General features: G+C 50.2%; 1 protein-coding gene across 1 annotated transcript in view; it reads right to left on the bottom strand.

The window, feature by feature from the left end:
• LCT (lactase) overlaps positions 1-22,696 on the bottom strand; it is a 48,953-nt gene that overhangs the window by 24,471 nt on the left and 1,786 nt on the right. The window contains exons 2-6 of the mRNA XM_036320682.1: positions 14,456-14,535; positions 11,519-11,602; positions 8,260-8,362; positions 6,503-6,581; positions 1,968-2,694 (exon numbers count right to left, since the gene is read on the bottom strand). Coding sequence (XP_036176575.1) covers positions 1,968-2,694; positions 6,503-6,581; positions 8,260-8,362; positions 11,519-11,602; positions 14,456-14,535 — 1,073 coding nt within the window. The remainder of the gene's footprint in view (positions 1-1,967; positions 2,695-6,502; positions 6,582-8,259; positions 8,363-11,518; positions 11,603-14,455; positions 14,536-22,696) is intronic.

Raw genomic sequence — 22,696 nt, 5'->3', positions numbered from 1 at the left:
CTCTGTCACTAACTTGCTCATTAAGCTCGACCAATCTTCTAACTTCAGGTCCCTAGTCTGTTAAGAAGCAGGTACTTATGGATCCACAGAGGAGAATTAAGTGAGACTGTACATATAAAGCACAAGCAGAAACTCGGGAGTGCAGAGGAGAGCTTGCTACCGCTCAGCTCCCCTTCCTTTTTATCATCTGAAGATGATGACACTTACTTTTGAAGAATTTCACATCAAAACTAGAGGCCCGGTGCACGGATTCATGCACCAGTAGGGTCCCTTGGCCTGACATGCCAATTTGATTTGCAGTCAGGACACATGCCTGGGGTGCGGGTTCAGTCCTTGATCAGGGTGTGTGCAGGAGGCAACTGATCAATGTTTCTCTCTCACATCAATGTTTCTCTCTCTCTCCTTTCCCTTCCTCTTTCTAAAATCAATAAAAACATATAAACTTTTTAAAGTATGCTTAGGAAAAAAAAAAAAAAGAAGAAGCCTAAGGAGAAAAGGTTTGGGTGACACGCAGGAGACATGCAGAAAGGTCCAAACCTTCCATCTTCAGAAGCGTAGTTTCTCTTCCTGGTGTACTTGCTGAACAAGAGCAGGATGGAAACCTTGACAAAGTGCTGTGGTTTTGGCATTTTATTGAGGCATTTATTCATTTCCAGCTCATGCTAATTGCAGACATTTTGAATTGTTTTCCAATTTTCTTATGTGTGTTAACATCATTTCCCGCCAAGGTTTTAAGACCTCACGGACATGGGCTGTGTGTCCTCCTTAAGACCTAGCATGGGACACAGTAAATGTCCCCTTTAGAACAAACCCCGAAGGGTGGCAGGGGTGACCCAGGCTAACATGTCCCTCCTGGAAAATGCTGCCAGGGAAAGCTGGTGGGTTTTCTGGGAGATTTTGAAGAAAAAGGAAAAGATGGAAGGAAGCCATTTTATATTTTGTCTCTATTATATACATCTCCTTCTTGTTGAACTAATACCCTGTCTGCTCTCTGGAAAGCCAACCCGTGCCACTCCCCAGCTCCCCGCCTCTCAACCACTGTGCTGAGGGGTAGAGCTGGGACCTGGACCCAACCTGTCAGCGCCCCATGTGACTCACACAGAGACCAGAAACACAGGGAGACTTGCTGCGAATGACAGACAAAGGCACGCTTGCTTCCCACTGGTCCTGACAGATGAGAGAGGGCTGCTGCCACCTGGCCACCAGGCAGCCCAGGAATAAAGCCAACAAGGGGGCAAGAGCAGAAGCGAAACTGGGTCCTGGTAGCATTGTCTGTGGTCTGATCACCTAAACCAAGACTTTCCAGTTTCCTGAGCTCATACATCTCCCACCTGCTGGATTGAAATTGGGTTTTCTGTCAATTGAGAGTCCTGGGTGACTCAGAAAACTTGCTTTGGAGTCAGGCAGACTTGGGCTCAAATTTTGGCTTCTAACTAACCCACTAGTGATGTCATCATGACCAAATGGTTTCTCCTCCTGAGCCCCAGCTTTCTCACCCATCAGGTGTCCTGAGGATATAGTCACACCTATCAGTGCTGCCCTGAGGATGTAGTCACACCCATCAGTGCTGCCCTGAGGATGTAGTCACACCCATCAGTGCTGCCCTGAGGATGTAGTCATACCCATCAGTGCTGTTCTGAGGATGTAGTCACACCCATCAGTGCTGTTCTGAGGATGTAGTCACACCCATCAGTGCTGTTCTGAGGATGTAGTCACACCCATCAGTGCTGCCCTGAGGATGTAGTCACAGCCATCAGTGCCACTCTGAGGATGTCATAACTATCTGTAAAGAGCCAGCACTGTGCTTGGACAAAATAAGGTGATTAACACTTTATGGTTCCTTCCCTCCCTCTGATTTCCTTTAAAAAACAAAAAGTAAACACTTGCTGGTAGGAAGATAAAATGACTTTTTCCCACCAAACATCCTATCTCTTCTAACGAGTAGGAGCTGCAAAGAAGAGAAGTACCTTAAAGGAGGCCACTCCTGGGTCGGAGATGCCCGGCGGGTGTTGGCCGGTGCCATAGCCCGCATAGCTCATCACCCACGGCTCGTGGAAAGTCACCCACAGCTTCACACGGTCCCCAAAGGTGGAGAAGCAGAAGGCTGCGTAGTCCAGGAAAGCGTCCACCACACTCTCGTTCTGCCACCCGCCTCGGTCCTGCAGGGCCTGCGGCAGGTCCCAGTGGAACAGCGTGGCCATGGGCTGGATGTGCGAGTCCAGCAGGCTGTCGATCAGCTTGTTGTAGTAGGCGACACCCCGGAGGTTGGGGCTGCGCCTGTGCCCCGTGGGGAAGATGCGGGACCAGGAGATGGAGAACTTGTAGACCTGAGCCCGGAGGCCGCGAAGCAGGGAGACGTCATAGTCCACCTTGTGGTAACTGTCGCTGGCCACGCCCGGAGTGGCCTGGCCCGTGGCGGCCTTCTGGGGTCCGAGTCGGTCCCACACGCTTGCCCCTCTTCCGTCCTCAGCCCAGCCTCCTTCCACGTTGAAGGCTCCCGTGGAGACGCCCCAGAGGAAGCCTTCAGGGAAAACATCCTGCAGGAAAGCATCCCTTTCCGCCCTGGGCTGCTGAGCAAACGCTTCCCAGACGCTCTGATAGGCAGAGCGGGGCGGCGAGGAGCCCACGGCCGTCTCCAAGCCCCACTGCCGGGCACCCTGCAGGGTCAGGTTGCCAGCCTGGGGACAAGACCTGCTACGACAAAGTGACATGGAAGGACATGGTAAGTAATGACTCTGAGTACACATTTCCCCCGACGGACGAACAGTGACAAGGTCTGTAATCGGTAAAGACACAGAGACCCTGAGTGGAAAGCCATGTCCACAAAGTCACGGGCAGGAAGTGGCTGGTCGGGGGGAAGTCATCATTATTACCCCTTCTTAGTGGAGTTGTCACGGCTCCTGTGTGCACACAAACACTGTACCAACGCGACTGCTCTCTGTATTAGCTCACCCTGAGGACTGTCTTCAGTTTTCATGCCACACCTTTTTTTTCTTACAATTTATTGTTTATAAAACATAGGTAATACTAATGCTGACTTCAATGTACTGAGCTTTGATTCTGTGCTGGCCACTGTGATAAAACGTACGCATGTTATGTCATTTGACTTTCATAATGCATTTATGAGCTAGCAACTATATTTATTTATCTCCACCCTAAGAGGAGGAAGCTGAGACTTAAAGAAATGAGTAACTGGCACCAGCTATTTGGCAGCTGGCACAGAAGTTTCAGTGATCGCACTGCTGTGCGCCTCTCTTGATATGCAGCCGGCAGAGACCAGCCTGGCTGCAGCCTCCTCGCCCCTTCCTGCTGCCTGGACCTGAGGTATCCATGCTGCACCAGGAGGAAGGAGCCTTGTGAAGGCTGACAAAGCAACAAGAGAGGAGCCTGGATTCCTGGCGATTATAACCACTCTAGACTGCCCCTCTCCAGACTTTATGTAAATGAACTCATATCTTGTTGTGGTTTTTTTTTAATGGAAACTTCTCCTCGATCACATAGCTTGCGAATGGTAGAAACTGTATTTTTTTTTAAATATGTACTTTATTGATTTTTTACAGAGAGGAAGGAAGAGGGGTAGAGAGTTAGAAACATTGATGAGAGAGAAACATCGGTCAGCTGCTTCCTGCATACCCCCTACTGGGGATGTGCCCGCAACCAAGGTACATGCCCTTGACCAGAATCGAACCTGGGACCCCTCAGTCTGCAGGCCAACACTCTATCCACTAAGCCAAACTGATTAGGGAAGAATATGTATTTTTAAACACATATCACTATGTATGTGTGTAAATGTATAGACATTTATGTCCACATATATTTTGTGTTTTATTTCAGAAATAAATATATTTGGCCCTAGCCAGTTTGGCTCAGTGGATAGAGCGTAGGCCTGTGGACCAAAGGGTCCTGGGTTTGATTCTGGTCAAGGGCATGTACCTCGGCTGCAGGCTCCTTCCCAGACCTGGGCCCTGGTTGCGGCTCTTGCAGGAGGCAACCAGTCAATGTGTTTTTCTCACATCGATGTTTCTGTTTTTCCCTCTCTCTTCCACTCTCCCTAAGATTCAACAGGAAAATATCCTCTGGTGAGGATTAAAAGATAATAATAAATATATCTGAAATAAAACATAAAAATGCTCTCATTATAAGCACTGAATTCTGATTCTTTCCTCCCTTCCATTTTTTTGGGGGGTGGGGGTGGGGGGGGTGGGGGATGTTTGTTTTTTAATGCTTCAAATCAAACCTCTAAATTGATTTCCCCATCTATGGGTCATGTCTGGCAGGCTAGAAAGCTGCATGCCAGAGCCTGCATAGTTCCACCAGCAGAGGGCGACCCTGAGGAAGGATGGGTATAGATTTTGGTCTGGAGAGAACACACTTGGGGAAAATAGGGTGGAGTACAGAGCACCTCCCTGTCCCAGGGCCATCATGTGGAGAGGGTTGGCCCAGAATGAAGAACTGGTGGAAGTGACAGGGGTGCTGTAGAGGGGCCTCCCTCCATTCAGGGAAGCCTGGGCCTTGCCACCCTAACTAAGCACCTCCTGTGTTATGAAGCATCAACTCACCCACACTTGCTGTGAGAGTGGTGAGGGGAAATGGTGAGCTATAGCTGTGAATTATCCAGAACCTATGCACGACTCTGGAACACAGCAGGGACACAGACGACACCCACTCAGTGCACAGCCTCGGCTGCTCTGACCCTGACTATCTAACGGGCGGGAAGAGGTCTTGAAGAAATAAATGAACCGCCCCTGGGTACAACAGAACTTGCCGCATAAACCTTGGAGCTGAGAGTCCTGGGTTTGCCTAACGTGGTTAGATATTTAGTACACGAAGCCCCTGTCTCTGCCCAGCCCCTCTGGCTGTCCCTCCTCCAGCCGGCCCTCCCCCTGCTCCAAGCCACCGCAGAGCACCCCAGATAAGACTCTCCCCGCTCTGGGGAGCAGTGCTGTGTTTCATGCCTCACTCTTGTGTCAGAGTCATTGATGGGCCTCTTTGTCTCACCCCCAAGTTCTAAAACTCTCAAATGACAAAACAATGTTAGTCCTCTTACGACCCCCTCCACCTGCCCCTGCACCCAGAGGTTCTCCATCAATATCTCCTGGGTGAGGACCCCCACTGTCAGTTTAACATCAACCAGTGTAACCTTCACTTCAGGCAAAGATCAAGGGAACCCTGGAACTGGTGTCATGTATCATCTCGTGGTTTTATAATCATTAAGCTCTCAAGGTACCCCTTTTATTATGACCTCTTGAGTTTTGCTTTGTTTTTTAAAATTTAATATATTTTTATTGATTTCAGAAAGGAAGGGAGAGGGAGAGAGAGAGAAACATCAGTGATGAGAGAATCATTGATTCGTCGCCGCCCGCACGCCCCACACTAGGGATTGAGGCTGCAACCCAGGCATGTGGCTCCTGGTTCCTAGGTCGATGCTCAACCCCTGAGCCACACCAGCGGGCTTGAGTTTTGCTTTCTGAGCTGACTCCAAGTGTGGTCAGGGAGCAGGTCCAGCCTATGTGCCCACGGCACCGCGCAGACTCCAGCACGGAGCCTGACATGTGGCAGTTGCTCTGGGTGTTGATGTGAATTGCTGACTGGAAGTGAGTTGACAGGATTAAACAATAGAAGGAGAATCAGCACAGGACAGCCAAGGGCTGGGAGAGGAAAAGTGCAAAGAGGTGGTGGTGACTGAAGCTTACGAGCTTGGACTGAGCCATGCTAGAAACATCTGCGGTGAACACAGGAAGCTCTCGCTGATGGTCTGGCAGCCAAGTGACGGCCTCTGTCCTTCCCTAAGGTGCACGGAGCTGCCCTGGTGACACACCCCGTGGAGTTGAGGGTTCTGGGGAACTCCCAATGCGGGTTTCCACACCGTCCTTTTCTCGCTCCCTCGAGAAGCACATTGGGATGTGAGTGGGCAAAGTCCTATAATCATGGGGAGACCCTCAAATCTGCTCTATTTTTTAAGGTGTCTTTTACAAATTTTGGTCATTTGTTAAGAAATTATTTGCAACCCCAGGATAAATTAAAGTCTCTGTCCTGAGAACACCCCTGAGTGAGGCTTCTGCTGCACGGTCTCCTCACGGGGACGCTGTCTCACATTTTCCAGGAGGAAATGGATGCAGAGGACTCACCTCTTCCTCAGACCACGCAGCGTCGGTGGGGTGCTCAGGTCTATCTCCCCCGCCTGCTCTGCCACGAACTCACAGGATCGTAAACTAGAAGGCAGGGGTGCAAATCCCAGCTGTGTGCCCTTGTGTGTGCGTGGCAAGGTGGCCCAATGACAGAGAATTCCAGAACCATGTGGGGCCGAGAGTAAGACTCGGTGAGAGATGGCTTCTCCCTGCTTTCCCCTCCGAGCCTTCGTCTTCCTCCTCTAAAATGTCCACCATTAACCTACTGGCCTGAGAGGCAGATGACAACAGTCCCATGAGATGACACATGTGACAGGATAGCAGAGTATTCTGCAAATACCAGTTATAATGGTTTGACAGGAAATCTACATTACCTTTTCTCGAGATCTGATGAACAGTTGAGGAATGTATTAATGTCAGACCCAATGATGAGGCCTTGGTCTTTATTGAGGGCTGTAAGAGAAGAAGTTTAATTTACTCTACCTGAAGCCCAACAATGCACATGATGCAATCAATGGTTTCCCTCACATATACAACACACACAGCCTCTAAGCCAGTGGTTCTCAACCTTCCTAATGCCGCGACCCTTTAATACAGTTCCTCATGTTGTCGTGACCCCAACCATAAAATTATTTTTGTTGCTACTTCATAACTGTAATGTTGCTACTGTTATGAACTGTAATGTAAATATCTGATATGTAGGATGTATTTTCATTGTTCGCAACCCACAGGTTGAGAACCGCTGCTCTAAGCAATGGTTCCAAGCCCCTGCGGAGAATTCCATGGGCCAAGGATTGAAGGAGGTCAGAAGTGGTCTCTACCTACTTAGGACTTAGGACAGTGGCTCTCAAACTCTGCATGCACCAGCGTCACCTGCAGAGCTTATTAAACACACATGGCCGGGCCCCTCCAAAGTTTCTGGTCAGTTCTGGTCTGAGGTGGGCTGGAGCCTGGGAATGTCCAACAGGTTCCCAGGTGAGGCTGATGCTGCTGGTCTGGCGACCACACATGGAGAACAATTGGTTTAGAAATCAAGTATCAGAAAGGGGTGGTTTAAAAAAATATATAGTAAACTATATGTTAAACATAAAACCGACCACTGAAGCCATTTAGAAAGGGGTGGCATTTAAGAGCTTGCTGTGCCGCGAGAGGTGAGGGTCAGTACGTGGTGTCTGTGAAGCCCGCTCAGCACTGGTTACAAGTGGTGGGAAGGACACTACTGACGTGTCCCACACGCTGACCTTCTAGGGTGACTGGACTGACTCTCGGGGCACCAGGAACATGCCCCTTGGCCCCTCCTAGTGTCTAGTGCAGTGGTTCTCAACCTTCTGCCCCTTTAAATACAGTTCCTCATGTTGTGACCCAACCATAAAACTATTTTCGTTGCTACTTCATAACTGTAATGTTGCTACTGTTATGAATCGTAATGTAAATATCTGATATGCAGGATGGTCTTAGGCGACCCCTGTGAAAGGGTCGTTCGACCGCCAAAGGGGTCGCAACCCACAGGTTGAGAACCGCTGGTCTAGTGGCTCTCAGCCCCCAATGCCTTAATAGACCCCACCTTTCCCTTGACCTGATTGCAGCAGGAGCAACCTCCTGAACGATGCCAACCAATCAGATTCACTGTTTAGAATCAGAGCTATTGAGGAGGTGGTCCTAGACCTACAGCTCAGGTACCCACCAGGACCAAGTGCAAGTTGAGGTAATGGGGAAATGAACAAGGGTAAGCAGAGGGGCTGGCTGGGGGCAGAGAGGCAGCCCTGCCAAGGGGTGCAGAGGTGAGAAACCTTGGAAAGAGAGGTAATGGAAGTGGACAGACAGACACAGAGCATTCCCATGCTCACACCAGACACCTGGTGCCTGATGGTCTTTATTTGCATAAGACCAAGGTATCCTTGGCATCTTTCTCGGGTCAATGGGAGGTAAGGACCAACAACAGGAAGGCAAGGGGCACTAAACCCACCGGGGATGGGCTCTCACACCAACTCTCCTTGGGTCTTCCTCCTTGGAACCCCAGACTTTCAAGACTGCTACTCCGCACTGCCCGCCCCCCCGCCCCCCCCCCCCCCCCCCGCCAAATCAGTGCACCAAATGTCACTCAAAGCCTTTCCAGTGACGGTCCACTCACCTTCGAAGAGGCTGAAGAGCAGCTCAACCCAGTTCTTGCTGGCGGAGGGGCAGTCCTGGAGTTTTAGATTGAAGATGAAAACTTTCACTTTTGGCTCAATAGTCTGCAAAGATAAAGGCCAGCAAGTGAACCGAAACTGTACGTCTTTTGATAGCAGGGACCGATATTTCAAGATGAGAAGCTACGAATACTCAGTCTGGTTTTGGAAATTACCTCTAGCCTTCCCAGTTACTACAGGGAGCTGACTCCAGGCTCTGAGGGAGAAAGAGCTAACTTTTCAATACCATAGGCCACCCTCCCCACTGACCCCCACCGAGCAGACAGGCCCATCTGTCTTCATCGCAGGCTTCCGAGGCACCCCCTGGAACCAGGCTCTGTGTCAGGACCAGGAACGAGGCAGTGCGTCCTGGCCAGGGGACTGTGTTCCCACAAGAAGCTGAGTCAGGTGCCTCCATCACGGTATTTACGGATGTCTGGGCTTTACTTCAAGACAATCTGGTTTGGGGGAAGGTAAGGTACAGAAGAAACCAGATCAACCACAGGTTGCTGGTTTTGAAACGGGGCGGCTTCATTATACTTGGGCTATGTCTGACATCCCCCATAATAAAAAGATAAAAGGAACCCGGGCAGTGTGGCTCAGTAGTTGAGCACTGACCCCATGAACTAAGAGAACACCGGTTCCATTCCCAGTCGGGGCGCAGGCCGGGCTGTGGGCCCGGTCCCCAGTGCGTCACGGGCAGGAGGCAGCTGATTCCTGTGGACACAAGCCAGCCCTCTCGTGGGGAGAACCCGACGGCCTTCCTGTCCTGGTGTGGTGACCGGGAAAGTAACGAACGGCACCAGAGGGGACACCTCTCCAGCTGGGTTCTCTCCCCACCACTGCGTGGCCAGAGTGGTCATCCTGCCCCACTGGGGCAGCTTCTGAGCTGCTGGCCACATCCGGATGTCATTCCCGCCCGAGGAGACGAGAGGAATAAGATCCGCTGCAGGTGCAGCGAGCGGCTGCTGTTTGTCCGGGGAGGTTTAACATTTGGCTGGTGGGCTACGAACTGCGGGGCCACAGCTCTGTCCAGCCACTGCGGGAGCAGGGCCCCTTGAGAACGTTTTCATGTAAAAAGGGAAACTGTACCCCGCACCCCCCACAGCAGTGGAGCCAGGGCTGTGCTGCGTGTCCAAGTGCTGCACCCGCATAACCCGGGGTTTCCAAACGTCCCCCGCGCCTCGGCCTCGGAGCTGAGCAACAAGCCCTGGTTGAATTCCTTGAGGAAGACGAGAGGCGGATTCAGTCACCACAGGCGTCTGCAGGCCTCGGAGACCCCGCAGAGCTGCCTGCGGCCCAGAAACCTGGCAGCGGGCCCACAGCGCAGGCTCCGGGCGCCGATGAGGTGCTCACAAAACAACTAAGATCACATGTGATCTTCAAGGGGCACCCAATGAGCATGTTCCCAACACCGTGGGCTTATTTTGGATTCTGAGGGGCAGTGCGGTGTCCTGGGAAAGCCCAGGTCCAACCTCAGCCGGCTCCCGACCCGGTGTCTGACGTTTCTCGGCGGCTTGGTCCTGGGGGTGCTGAGAGGGGAGGTCTTGTGAGGAGAAGTGTCCGCCCGGGGCCCGCCCGGTGCCCGCGGTGGAGCAGGCCCGGAAACCCGAGCAGCTAGCACTCAAACGTCCGGTGAAGGCACCTGCTATTCCGAGGAGACCCTCTTGTCTGTAGACAACAAAAGCAGCAGCATCTACACGGGCCAGCTGGAAACACAGCTATGGGGATGGGATCGATGCTGCTTTGTCCATCTCTGGCCTCCTGCCCCGGGAAGAAGGGAGGCCCGCCTAGCCGCAGCACTGAGCCTTAACGTTAACGAGTGTGGCCTTTAAATGAACAACTCCTCTGACAATCCATCTCCGTGGTGGTGGAGGTGCTGGGATCAAAACCAGGAGGCACAGGGCAAGGCGTGGCTTTGTGCCCAAACCTGCAGAGGCTGGAATAAGGCCTGCAAGAGGGCAGCTGGCTCTTCAGGGGTAAGGGTAGGAACACTGCCAGGACTCGGCAGGTCCAGAGGGACACTGCTGGGCATGTAGTCAGTTATACTCTGCCAGGAGGGGGCACAGTCGGATTCCAGGAATTAAGCAAGGAAGCACAGCAGTGACCAAGCACAGGAGAGGAGCTAATAGTTGGGTAAGAGACACCTGACATATTCTCTCTAAGGCAAGCATCTATCTATATAATAGAGGAATATGCAAATTAGCCAGGATGCTGTAACTGAACAGCAGGGACCTGAGGCTGCATGGTGCCTGGCCAGGGCAAGGGATCTCAGGCCACGCCCCCTACTCCACGGGGCTTGATGGGGGACCTCAGGCCACACCCCTCGCCCAGCGAGGCTTGATGGGGGACCTCAGGCTGCGCCCTCCACCCAGAGGGGCTTGACGGGGATGGGGCCAGCCAGGTCTGGGTCTCCTGCATTTTTGAAGTGCGCGCGGGTGGGTGGGGACTTGACTCTAGGTCCCGCGGCGTGCTCCAGACTCTGACAGGTGGGAGATTTTCATATACATTTTACTAATTTTCTTTCATCTCTGACACATCTATTATAGAGAAAAGGCAAATAGCGATATTAAAATATTTCCTCTAAATAATTCCCTTTTAATGTGCATGAATTTCATGCACCGGGCCACTAGTGTTTAAATAAACAACGCATGCGGCCCACCCGCCAGGAGTTTGACATACTCTCTCTAAGGAGTCAGAATCGTTAGACTTGAGAAAAACAACATCTGGGATGGGAAGAAGGGGTCAGAAGTTATAAGAAAGCCCCAAAAACTGGTATCTGATTTTGCAAACCTGTGTGTCTAATGTCATTTTTAAAAATTGTGGTAAATTACACATAACATAAACTTTACCGTCTTAACCATATGTAAGAGTACAGTTCAGAGGCATGAAGCACATTCACACTGTTGTGCAACCAGGAGCCAAACCCAGGAAATGTCTTTGCTAATCTGGAATTTGGATTCTCAGTGGATTTCTACACAGGAAAGCAGGACTTGCAGGTGAATATTTACCTTAACAGCCAACCCTCACCATCCTTCCCGGGGAAGACCCCGCCTCCCCACCTCCTCCAGCGATGCTCTGGGGGCAGCTCCCCGGATACAGCGCAGCAGGCCTGCCGAGTGTGAGTGGCAGTTCAGTGTACACACCAGCCCACGCGGTACACGCCGATGTGCTCCCAGGAGCTGCTGCCACTCATCATCGCACGGGAAATGTCCGACTCACCTGCAGCTCCCTCAGCTCCTGCAGCAGACTCGGGCCTCCTTGGCAATCGTGAGACCAATCAAGAGACAGGAAATCGACTGCGTCCTAGAAAGAAGGAAACAGGATCATCAGAGAGAAGCGATTTCACATGAGGAACTGCTCAGAATGTTCTTTTGTCTCTCCCCCATCAGTGAACTCCAAAGTGGGATTTTCCAAGGGAAAAGCAGGCGGAGGAGCAGCTGGGGAAGGAGTGAGACTGTGTGTGTGTTCCTGGTGGGAGGAGCTGTGTGCTGCTGGGGATGCATCATCTATGTACTCAGCAAAGTGCTTGGCACCCAGTAAGCGCTCAATAATTGCCCAAGCGTAAACGAATGAGTGAATGGAGTGCTGTATGCCGGACATGGCGGGCTCCCACCAAGCAGGTGAGCCCTAGGAGGGCGTCGGCGGCCAGCGCTGCTCTGGGCAGCGCTTCCACGTGGCCCCACTTTGCCAGGACGGAGGCAGGGGAGCCTTCTGCCACCCACAGCCCCCTCCTCGTCCCCCCGGGATCTCTGCAGAGCCCCCTGCAGTACTGAGCTTTATTTTCACCGGAGGCTACAGCCACTGGCTACTTCCAGCCACGGTTTAAAGTCCGCCCCAGGTGGCCCTCGCCTGGCCCAAGCTACTACCCACGAACACCACTCTCACGGCCTGGTCTTCCCCATCCCACCCTCGCCCAGGGAAGGACATGCCCTCCGCCCTGCCTCTGGCCTGCATGAACTCTAGGAACTTCAGATTCACAGTCTAAACACATACACAGACATTGTGATCCCCCCCCATCCTTCTCAGCACGCCATTTCCTGTCCCTCCCCCCCCCCCCCCCCCCCCCGCCTCCCCGCCCCAGTGGATCATCTGTCCCTAAGAACAAAGACTGGGTACTGGCCCCTGGTGACAACCGACAACTGTGTGTGCGGCGGGCTCGGACAGCTGCCTCCACGGGAGCCCTACGGCTTCCCCATCATTTCTCATCAGTGTTTACTAACTGTCCCACACGCCTGGTGGGACACCCCCCCTCCCGCTCCCCGCCCGGTCCGCTCAGCTCCTGCTTTTGTCCAGTCCTCACAACTCGTCGTCATGGAGTTTCTACTCTTGAAAGTCACTGCCCTGGGTACAGTGGGTGGGGAGTCACGTTCAAAGAAGCAGACAACTTAACGCAGAGTGTTAGTCAAGGCAGGATCACACAAGCAAAGGCAGACGCGTAGCAGGGTTATAAGGAAAGTCCAGCCGAAACCGGTTTGGCTCAGTGGATAGAGCGTCGGCCTGCGGACTGAAAGGTCCCGGGTTCGATTCCGGTCAAGGGCATGTACCTGGGTTGCGGGCACATCCCCAGTAGGAGGTGTGCAGGAGGCGGCTGATCGATGTTTCTCTCTCATCGATGTTTCTAGCTATCTCTCTCCCTTCCTCTCTGTAAAAACTCAATAAAATATAAAAAAAAAAAAAAAAGAGGGAAGTCCACACCAGGTCCTCAGACCTTGGGGCGGTTAGGTTCACCTGGGGCCTGGGGAGGCCTCTGAAGGCCCAGGACTGGCCTCAGCCGCTGTGACTAGCCCTCCAGGTCAGCGGCCGCCAGCCTTTCGGACCTCACGGAGGCGATGGGATAAGCACCAGGAGCTGGGAGCTGCTGGCTCAACAGCCGGCGAAGGGCTTCAGGTGGGAGAGGCCACAGCCGGCGAGCGGCCTCCTGATGAAGGGCACCTCCCACGGACGGACGGACAGACGGACGGACGTTCACCATGGGGAGATTTTGTTGGGAGGGATTGTGGAGGAAGGCTGGAGGATTAGAAGGGGCGCGGGAGACAGGAAGAAAGCGGGGCGCAGGCTGGGAAACGAGGTGAGGTCAGAGGGCAGCCGAGAGCCGAGGGAGCGGGCACTGGCAGGCCCTGCGGGGTCTGCTCCGGTGCAGGGGAGTTTGTTCCCAGCAGGGGCCCGGCAACGCCGCGCTCTTGGAAGGTAATTCAGAAGCACCGCCTGGCACGGAGGAGGGCAGGGCGCCCGGTGCAAAGGCTGCTGCTCCACCAGCACTTTCCTGAGGAGCACTTTGGTCTCCGAGTTCAGGGCCGATGCCTTATTGCCCCTCGTAAACCAATTCAGACGGTTCCAGCCACACACTTGGCCTTGGAGCACCTATTTCTAGCTTATCCGTCTGGATTGTAAATTTCCGAGCTCATTAACCCGAAGGCCAGACGCTGAGTGCGGGCCTCCCTGTGTCGCACATGCCAGCCGGTGTCTGTCACAGGCGGGCGGCGCCCTGTGGGCCAAAGAACTGCCGAATCGGCCCTTTCCTGATGGCTCTCCAGGCTGCCCGCAGCCAGCCTTCCGAGGGCCCGCAGCTTCAGTCTCAGGTGTTTACCTGTCCTTATTAAAACCACCGTTTAAAGTGTATTTAGCCTGGCCGGGGCTCCGGTGGTTAGAGCGTCATCCCCATACACCAAGGTTCCAGGTTCCATCCCCAGTCAGGGCACAGACAGGAGACAACCACAAACTGATGTTTCTCTCCTTCCCTCCCTCTCTCCCTCCCTCCCTCTCTCTCTTAAAAAAAAAAAAGAAAGCAATAAATAAGATTTAAAAAATAGAAGTTATATTAGAGGAGGCAGAAACCTGGATGGGGGCTCGAGGGAGCACATACTTACAAGAACGAGCCCTCTGCCCTGGGACCTGTTTTGCTAGGAACTGACTTCCCTCCTGACGCGCTATTTTGGCCCTTTCAGTAAGAAATCAGAGCGAGCAGCACAGAAGCTGACACCTGACCAGCAGGAGCGGAGGCTCCAACAAGGGGACTTCCCCTAAAGTCCCTGCGAATCCCGAGAGCAGACCCCACAGGGCACGTATCAAAAGTCAAGCCAACAGGCAGCACCAGCTCGCCCTCTGGAATGAAAACGGCACTTTCCTGGGATGTCGCAGAGGCAGGTCTGTCCTCACCTTGGCCAGGGAGGCTGTGGCGGGTTCTCGCAGGAGCTCCGAGGCGGCTTTCGCTGGCAGGACCACCGAGAGCTTCCCACCTGCAACCAACGGGGAGGAGAGCAGGTGAGCGGGCGGAGCCCGTGGCCACGGCCGCGTGGGGACTCCCTGCCTATCGACTTTCTACTCCAGGGCCACCCATTTACAAAGAGTTTCACTCGCACGGCTTAACTGCAGCTGGAAGATGTTAGGCAACAAGGCGGCTTACAAACACCCTTTTAGAGAAAGCTTCGTGCGCCCTGGGCCTCTGTAAAAGCCTTTCGAAGGAACGCAGGCCTCCTGCTTCCTCAGCTTCTCTCCTGGCGGGAGCTCTCGGGGAGCTGCTGTCGCCTGGCCCTGTTCTCTGTACAAACACCAGCTCAGCCGCTCCTGTGTCCCGAAGGGGCGACAAGGAGATAGAACATACGCGGCTTGTACCCACTTGCTTTGACATTTGATCACCTAACAGTGGGGCTCGAATCTGTGTGCATCAGGACCACCTGCCGGCAGGAACCAGGGCATTCAGCAAGCTGGGGGCCAGGACCCTCAGTGCATCCAGCAAGCTGGGGGCCAGGACCCTCAGTGCATCCAGCAAGCTGGGGGCCAGGACCCTCAGTGCATCCAGCAAGCTGGGGGCCAGGACCCTCAGTGCATCCAGCAAGCTGGGGGCCAGGACCCTCAGTGCATCCAGCAAGCTGGGGGCCAGGACCCTCAGTGCATCCAGCAAGCTGGGGGCCAGGACCCTCAGTGCATCCAGCTGGGGGCCGGGACCCTCAGTGCATCCAGCTGGGGGCCGGGACCCTCAGTGCATCCAGCTGGGGGCCGGGACCCTCAGTGCATCCAGCTGGGGGCCGGGACCCTCAGTGCATCCAGCTGGGGGCCGGGACCCTCAGTGCATCCAGCCGGGGGCTGGGACCCTCGGTGCATCCAGCTGGGGGCTGGGACCCTCGGTGCATCCAGCAAGCTGGGGACTGGGACCCTCAGTGCATTCAGCTGTGGGCTGGGACCCTCAGTGCATCCAGCAAGCTGGGGGCTGGGGTCCTTGCTGTCTGTATTGCTCTCTATCGCTCAGATGCGCACACATCTTTATCTCCCACTGGAGTGTAGGCCCCTTGACCAGCAAAACTTAAACAAGTCTTCAGTCCCTGCAGATATCAAGCTGAGGACTGGAGCATGACAGGTGCTCAGGCCCATGACGCGAAAACGCCAAACAAGCAAGGAACAGAACCACAGTTGGAGGCGACATGCCTTGCCTTCTCTCTCTCATCCGAGTGCTGCCCAGGAGGAAGTTCTTCCAGCCACGGCTCCACCACTGGCAGCCGCTGCCCGATGCTTTTCTCGATAGCACAATGGGACTTTGAAACCCTCTGCACAGGGACTGTCACCCAGACAGTCAGTCCTGTTCTGATAAGATAACGCTGTCAGGAATTTACTGCCGGTGCCCACGGCTCCGCCTTTCATGCTGCAGTCTGTCTGTCGTCACGTCAGCACACACAGAACATACGTTCTCCGCTTGTGCCCCACACTTTAAAACGAACAGGTTAGTTAGTACCATCTCTTGACCAATGAAACGAAACAAGGGTACAGCTAATCCCTAAGCACAATGAACCCACAAATCATTTCTGTTTGACTTTGCAAACTGTTTTTAGAATTTAGACTGAACAAATGTGCCTGAAGTTCCAGAAATCCTCATGCACAAAATGATCAAACTTCCCCCGCGTAGCTTATGCTTGCTCCCGTCTCCAGTGCAAGCACAAACCAGGCTTCTTAAAACAACGTCAAATGCGGATTCCTCAAGACTAGATTCTCACTCTAAGCTTGCAGCTCCTGTTCTCTATGGGACTGAAAGGGGAGGAATTACTGGTGTAAGAGGATGTATCCTGTAGTTTGTGCTGAATGTGGTTACAGATAGGTTTTTACGCCCACGGGATTCTGAATCAGTATTTGCTGTGGGTTGAGAATTAACTGTGTTGAGCCGGGGTAGAATGTCGCTGCATAACCCTGTGTAATACCTGTCCCTCCCTATACCGCCCCCCCCCGCACCCCCCTGAGGCATCACCAGACCTCACTGAAGGGTCAGCTCATTTCTGTCTCCGCCCGTAAAGATTTGTTCCTCCAAAACCCACTGCAGTTCTCCACATAAAATAGGCCCTTTCCCGTTGGGCCAAATGCTTCAATAACAGAAACCTGGGCAGTACTGAGCTGCCAGTGCTGCCACGACTGCCAGGAGTGGGTGGGGAGCTGGTGTCACCCTGGATTGTGCCCCAGATGGTGCAGGTGGCGGACGCTGTGTGCACTTCTACGCTTCCCGCCTGAGGGGCGGCCACTCTCCCCCCTCCCTCCAGCTCTGCCGAATCCTCTCTTTGGTGCGCTCCTCTGTGGGCACACTGGACACATCAACGCCAGGTTTATAAGACATAGAGGAAGATTAGAAAAGACTTTTCAAATATCGTGGCAAAATATAAACAACATAAATTTACCATTAAACATTTTTAAGTGAACAGTGCGGTGGCATTAAGCACATTTACCTTGCTGTGCAACCATCAGCACCATCTGTCTCCAGAACTTTCCCACCATCCCAAACTAGAACGCTGTGTCCACTGAGCAGTAACTTCCCATCTCCCTCCTCCCAGCTCCTGGCAACCACTACCCTCCCCCCTGCCTTAGTGGACTTGCTCATTCTAGGTCCCTCATCTAGGTGGAATCATATAATATTTATGTTTTGTGTCTGGCTTATTTCATGTAGTATCATGTCTTCAGGGTTCATCCATGGTATGGCATGTGCCAGAATGTCATTTCTTTCCAAGGTTGAATCATATTCCATTGTTTGTATGTCCCATATTTTGTGTATATATTCGTCGATCCACGGGCATTTGGGTTTTTCTCACCTTTTGACTATTGTGAATAATGCTGCTATGAAAATGAGCATACGAATATCTGTTCAAGTCCCTGCTTTCAGTTTTGGGGGTATATACCCCCAGTGCTAGATCGTATGGTAATCCCATGTTTAATCTCTTGAGGAACTGCTACACTGTCTTCCACAGTGGCCACATCATTTTACACTCCTGCCAACGATGCGCAAGGATTACAGTTTCTCTGTAACCTCACCAACACTTGTGACTTTCTTTGTTTTTAATGGTATCCATCTAACGGGTATGAAGTGGAATCTTGTGTGTTTTTAAATCTTGAGGTTTTGATTTGTATTTCCTAATGATTGTTGATATAGAGCATCTTTTCATGTACTTACTGGCCACGCCATAACTTCTTTGGAAAAAAATATCAATTCAAGTCCTTTGCCCATTTTTATTTTAAATATATATTTTTATTAATTTCAGAGAGGAAGGGAGAGGGAGAGAGAGATAGAAACATCAATGATGAGAGAGAATCATTGATTGGCTGCCTTCCTGCACACCCCCTACTGGGGATTAAGCCCGCAACTCTGGCATGTGCTCTTGACAGTAATCGAACCCGGGACTCTTCAGTCCTCAGGCCAACGCTCTATCCACTGAGCCAAACCAGCTAGGGCCTTTGCCCATTTTTAATACAGTTGTTTGTTTTGTTGTTGTTGAATTAGAAGTTTTTAAAATATATTCCGGATATTAATCTCTTAGCAAATATATGATTTGCAAATATTTTTTCCCATTCTTTGGGTTGCTTTTTCTCTCTGTTGATAGTATTCTTGGATGCACAAAATTTTTTAATTTTGATGAAGTCTAATTTATCTATTTTATTTTGTGTTACCTGCACTTTTAGTGTCATAGCTAAAAAACAGCACACAATATTGTCCCAATGTTTTCTTCTAAGAGTTTTATAGTTTTAGTTCTTATGTTTGGGTCTTTGATCTATTTTGAGTTAATTTTTGTATATGGGGTAAGGTAAGGGTCCAACTTCATGCTTTTGCATGTGGATATTCAGTTTTCCCAGTATTTGTTGAAAAGACTGTCTCCCCTCCTTCCCTCCCTCCACTGACTGGCCTTGACACCCTTGTCAAAAATCATTTGACCATATAGGTGAGGGGTTTTTATTTGTTTGTTTGTTTGTTTGTTTTTTTCTGGGCTCTCTATTCTATTCCATTTTTTTAATATGTCCATCCAAACTTAGGCCAGTACTGTACTATTTTGAATACTTTAACTTTGTAGCAAGTTTTGGAATCAGGAAGTGTGAGTCCTACAACTTTGTTCTTCTTTTTCAAGATTGTTTTGGCTATTTGAGGTCTCTTGAGATTCCATATGTGTTTAAGGATGAATTTTTCAATCGCTGGGATTTTGACAGGGATTTCATTGCATCTGTAGATCACTTTGAGTAGTATTGACATTTTAACAATATTATGTCTTCCAGTCTAGGAACAAAGAATGTGTTTCCATTTATTTTTTTTCCCTTTAATTTCTTTCAGCAATGTATTATATTTTTCAGTGTACAAGTCTTTTACCTCCTTGGTTAGGTAGAACTTTTAAAAAGTATTTGTGCCCTAGCTGGTTTGGCTCAGTGGGTAGAGCATCAGCCTGTGGACTGAAGGGGCCTGGGTTCAATTCTGGTCAAGGGCACATGCCCAGGTTGTGGGCTCGGTCCCCAGTAGGGGGCATACAGGGGGCAGCCACTTGATGATTCTCATCATTTATGTTTCTATCTCTCTCCCTCTCTCTTCCTCTCTGAAATCAATTAAAAAATATATTACAAAAAGAGAAAATATGAAAAAGCCAATGTTGGTGAGGACATTGGTGGGGCCATTGAAACTCTCACGTAAGCTGCTGCTGGGAGTGTAAGATGGAACAATTGCTTCAGAAAACTCGCAGTTTCTTAAGAAATCAAATACACTCCTGGGTATTCACCTAAGATAAAATAAAAATATATGTCCACATAAAACCTTACACAAGAATAAATGCTTATAGCAACTTGATTCATAATAGATGAAAACTGGACATAGCTCAAAAGCACCTCAACTACGATACATTCATAATACAGAACGACTAAGAAGAAAAACAGGAGCAAATAACGAATGCAGCAACAGAAATGAATAAATCTCACAAACATTATGCCGAATGCAGGAAGAGAGACAGAGGACAGACACAAACACTGCGTGTCTCCACTGCTATCGAAGCTGATAGAAACCAGGCCAGTGGTTGCTCCTGGGGAAGGATTGACTAGAAAGGTTACAATAATCATGAGGGGAATTTTCTATCTAGAGGGAATTTTCTGAAGTGTTAGTTAAGTCTTATCTTTTTTTAAAAAAAAAAAAAATATATTTTTTTTATTGATTTCAAAGAGGAAGGGAAAGAGAGAGAGATAAAAATATCAATGATGAGAGAGAATCATTGATTGGCTGCCTCCTGCACATGAGCATGTGTCCTGACCATGACCTCCTGGTTCATAGGTTGATACTCAACCACTGAGCCACGTCGGCCGGGCAGTTAAGCCTTATCTTGGTAAGGGTATGGGTTACACGAATGTGTTTGCCAAAACTAATCAAACTGTAAAATTAAGATCACGCATTTCACTATATGTAAATCATACTCTGATAAAAAGAATTTTTAGAAAAGTATCAGAACTGCATTTAATACTGTATTTTCTAATCAGTAGTAAATGGAAATTTCCTTCTTTAACATATTTTTTAAAAACACTGGGAATGTGCTTTATTTGCTAAACTGCTACCTGCTCTGTAACTAAAATTTTTTTTATTTAAAATGTTTGGTCTTGTACTATCAAGTCATTGTGGACACCAAATGGCGGGGGCGGGGGGCGGGCAGCTATCAAATAATAAAAGGTAAACAGAACAGTTGCATAGTGGTGACCTGGGTGAGGAGGGGATGAATAAAAGATGGGATAGGGTCCTGGTGAGGTGGCTCAGCCGCTTGGAGCTCTGTCCTGTGCACCAGAAGTTTGCGGGTTTGATTCCCCAGTCAGAGCACATATCTAGCTTTCAGGTTCAATCCCTGGTCAGACCATGTATGGGAGGCAGCCAGTTGATGTTTCTCTCTCTCAAAAATCCATAAAGACATATCCTCGGGTGAAGATTAAAAAAATAAAATAAAAGATGGGATGGGGAGCATATTCAAGTAGATGTAAGTGTGGTTTGTTTTGCCTTGCTTTATAAACCCTCAACCCTCCCATTTATTTATTTTTTACATTTTTAAAGTTAAAATATGTATTCATATAGCAAAAAATTCACCCCTCCTCAAAAGAATATAAAATAATATTTAATGTCAACTTTAATTGAAAAAATTCACCCCTTTAAAGTATACAATTCAGTGGTTTTTAATATAGTCACAAAACTGTGCAGCCATCTGCACTATTCCAAAATATTTTAGTCACCTAAAGGGAAATGCCGCGTAGCCGGTAGCAGTCACCATTTCCTTTGAGCCCTAGATATTGCTAAGGTACTTCAGTGTCTCTGTAGAGCTGCCTGTTCTGGACATACAGTATGTAGGAAATCCTATGATATGCGGTGCTTTGCAACTGAAGGTTCATCATGTGTAGCATGTATCTGTACTTCACCTCTTTTAAGGATGAATAATATTCCAGTGTATGTTTATGTCTCATTTTGTTTATCCATCAGTGATGGACATTAGGGTTATTACAAATAATGCTGCTATAAATAATGCTGCTATAAATAATGCTGCTATAACCTCGTTGGGTTATTGTAAATAATGCTGCTATAAAGGTTGGTAACGAGTTTTTGCCTGCACGTTTGTTTTCATTGCTCTCCGGTATATACCCGGGAGAGGCAGTGTCGGGTCACGGTAACTCTAAAGTTAACTTGAGGAACTGACAGGCTGTTTTTCAGAATGGCTGCACCGTCCGTCATTCCACCAGCAATGCATAGGGTTCTAATTTCTCCACACCATCGCCAGCCCTTGTTATTGCCTATTTTATTAGAGCCATCCTAGCTGATCGTGTTCTATTTTAATTGTTGGATCGAGTGGTCACTCCATGTGTATTTGTTGTTGTATTTTGCTTTTAACCAACATAAGTTATATAACTTTTTGTGTGTATTAAATAATATATTTTAAAAAGAACAACAGGCTATGGTTTGGACTTAAGAGGAAGTGGAGAATGAGAAGGAGGGAGGGAGGGAAAAGAGGAAAAGGAGAGAGAGAGAGAGAGAGAGAGAGAGAGAGAGAGAGAGAGAGAGAGAGAAACCACCTTTTAAAATAGTAAAGAAATTGAAAAGAGGATTAATTTTGTTTCCCATATTATATTGGGGGCAGACAATCTAGTGATAGTGATGAGACAGAAAGTAAAGAATGGGGGGAAATGAGCACAAGAGGAAAAGAAGGAAAATGTAAGTTTAAACAAGAAACCATCTTTGAAACAAAGAAACAGTCTTTCGGAACCTGATGGAAATTAAAAACGAAATCTGTAAACCATTTAAAGAAACATGCGTATATAATTGCATAATGTAAGGAATCCTGCAGAATCTGACCTCAGAGTAGGACGGATGTCCCCTATGGAGAGGATGCAAGTCCAGTGCTGTCTTCTTCCAAAGTTCATTTTACTCAGCGTTTCTTCAGCAGAAAGAGTGAAGCCAACAAACACTCGCTCACCCTCCCCAAGGTGCGCTTCCCGAAGGCTCAGCTTCACATCGAGCCCCGCCTCGCGCCACCCGGGGTTCCCGTTCACTAAACGGACCACCGGCCCTCGCTGCGCTGTGCCCAGGGCCGGGCCTCGCGCTCCTCCGCCGCGGCGTCCTGTTCCCAGGTCCCCCCCCCCCCCCACCTCCTCCCCTGCAGGCTGCACCGAGGGGGCCTGAGGTCGGCCTTCCTACAGAAAACAGCTGCTTCCACACTCACACTCCTTCATTTTTCACATAGAACCCCCCCCCCCCCCACCTCCTCCCCTGCAGGCTGCACCGAGGGGGCCTGAGGTCGGCCTTCCTACAGAAAACAGCCGCTTCCACACTCACACTCCTTCATTTTTCACATAGAACCCGCCCCCCCCACCTCCTCCCCCGCAGGCTGCACCGAGGGGGCCTGAGGTCGGCCTTCCTACAGAAAACAGCTGCTTCCACACTCACACTCCTTCATTTTTCACATAGAACCCCCCCCCCCCCCCGACACACACACAAAGTTTAGCCTCTTATAATCAAACACATAAAACGGAGACTATAAGGAGAAAACAGGTTTTAGCTGTCAAGTTATCGATGATAAAAATAATCGCATCATCGAACACCGGCTGAGCAGGGTCAGAAAAGCATCTCACAACTGTTGTATAAACTGTCACATCTTT

This window comes from Myotis myotis, unplaced genomic scaffold (assembly GCF_014108235.1).
Source record: "Myotis myotis isolate mMyoMyo1 unplaced genomic scaffold, mMyoMyo1.p scaffold_m19_p_8, whole genome shotgun sequence".
Lineage (NCBI taxonomy): Eukaryota > Metazoa > Chordata > Mammalia > Chiroptera > Vespertilionidae > Myotis > Myotis myotis.
Note: the sequence above shows the minus strand (reverse complement) of the source record. Positions and strands in the feature narration are given on the sequence as shown.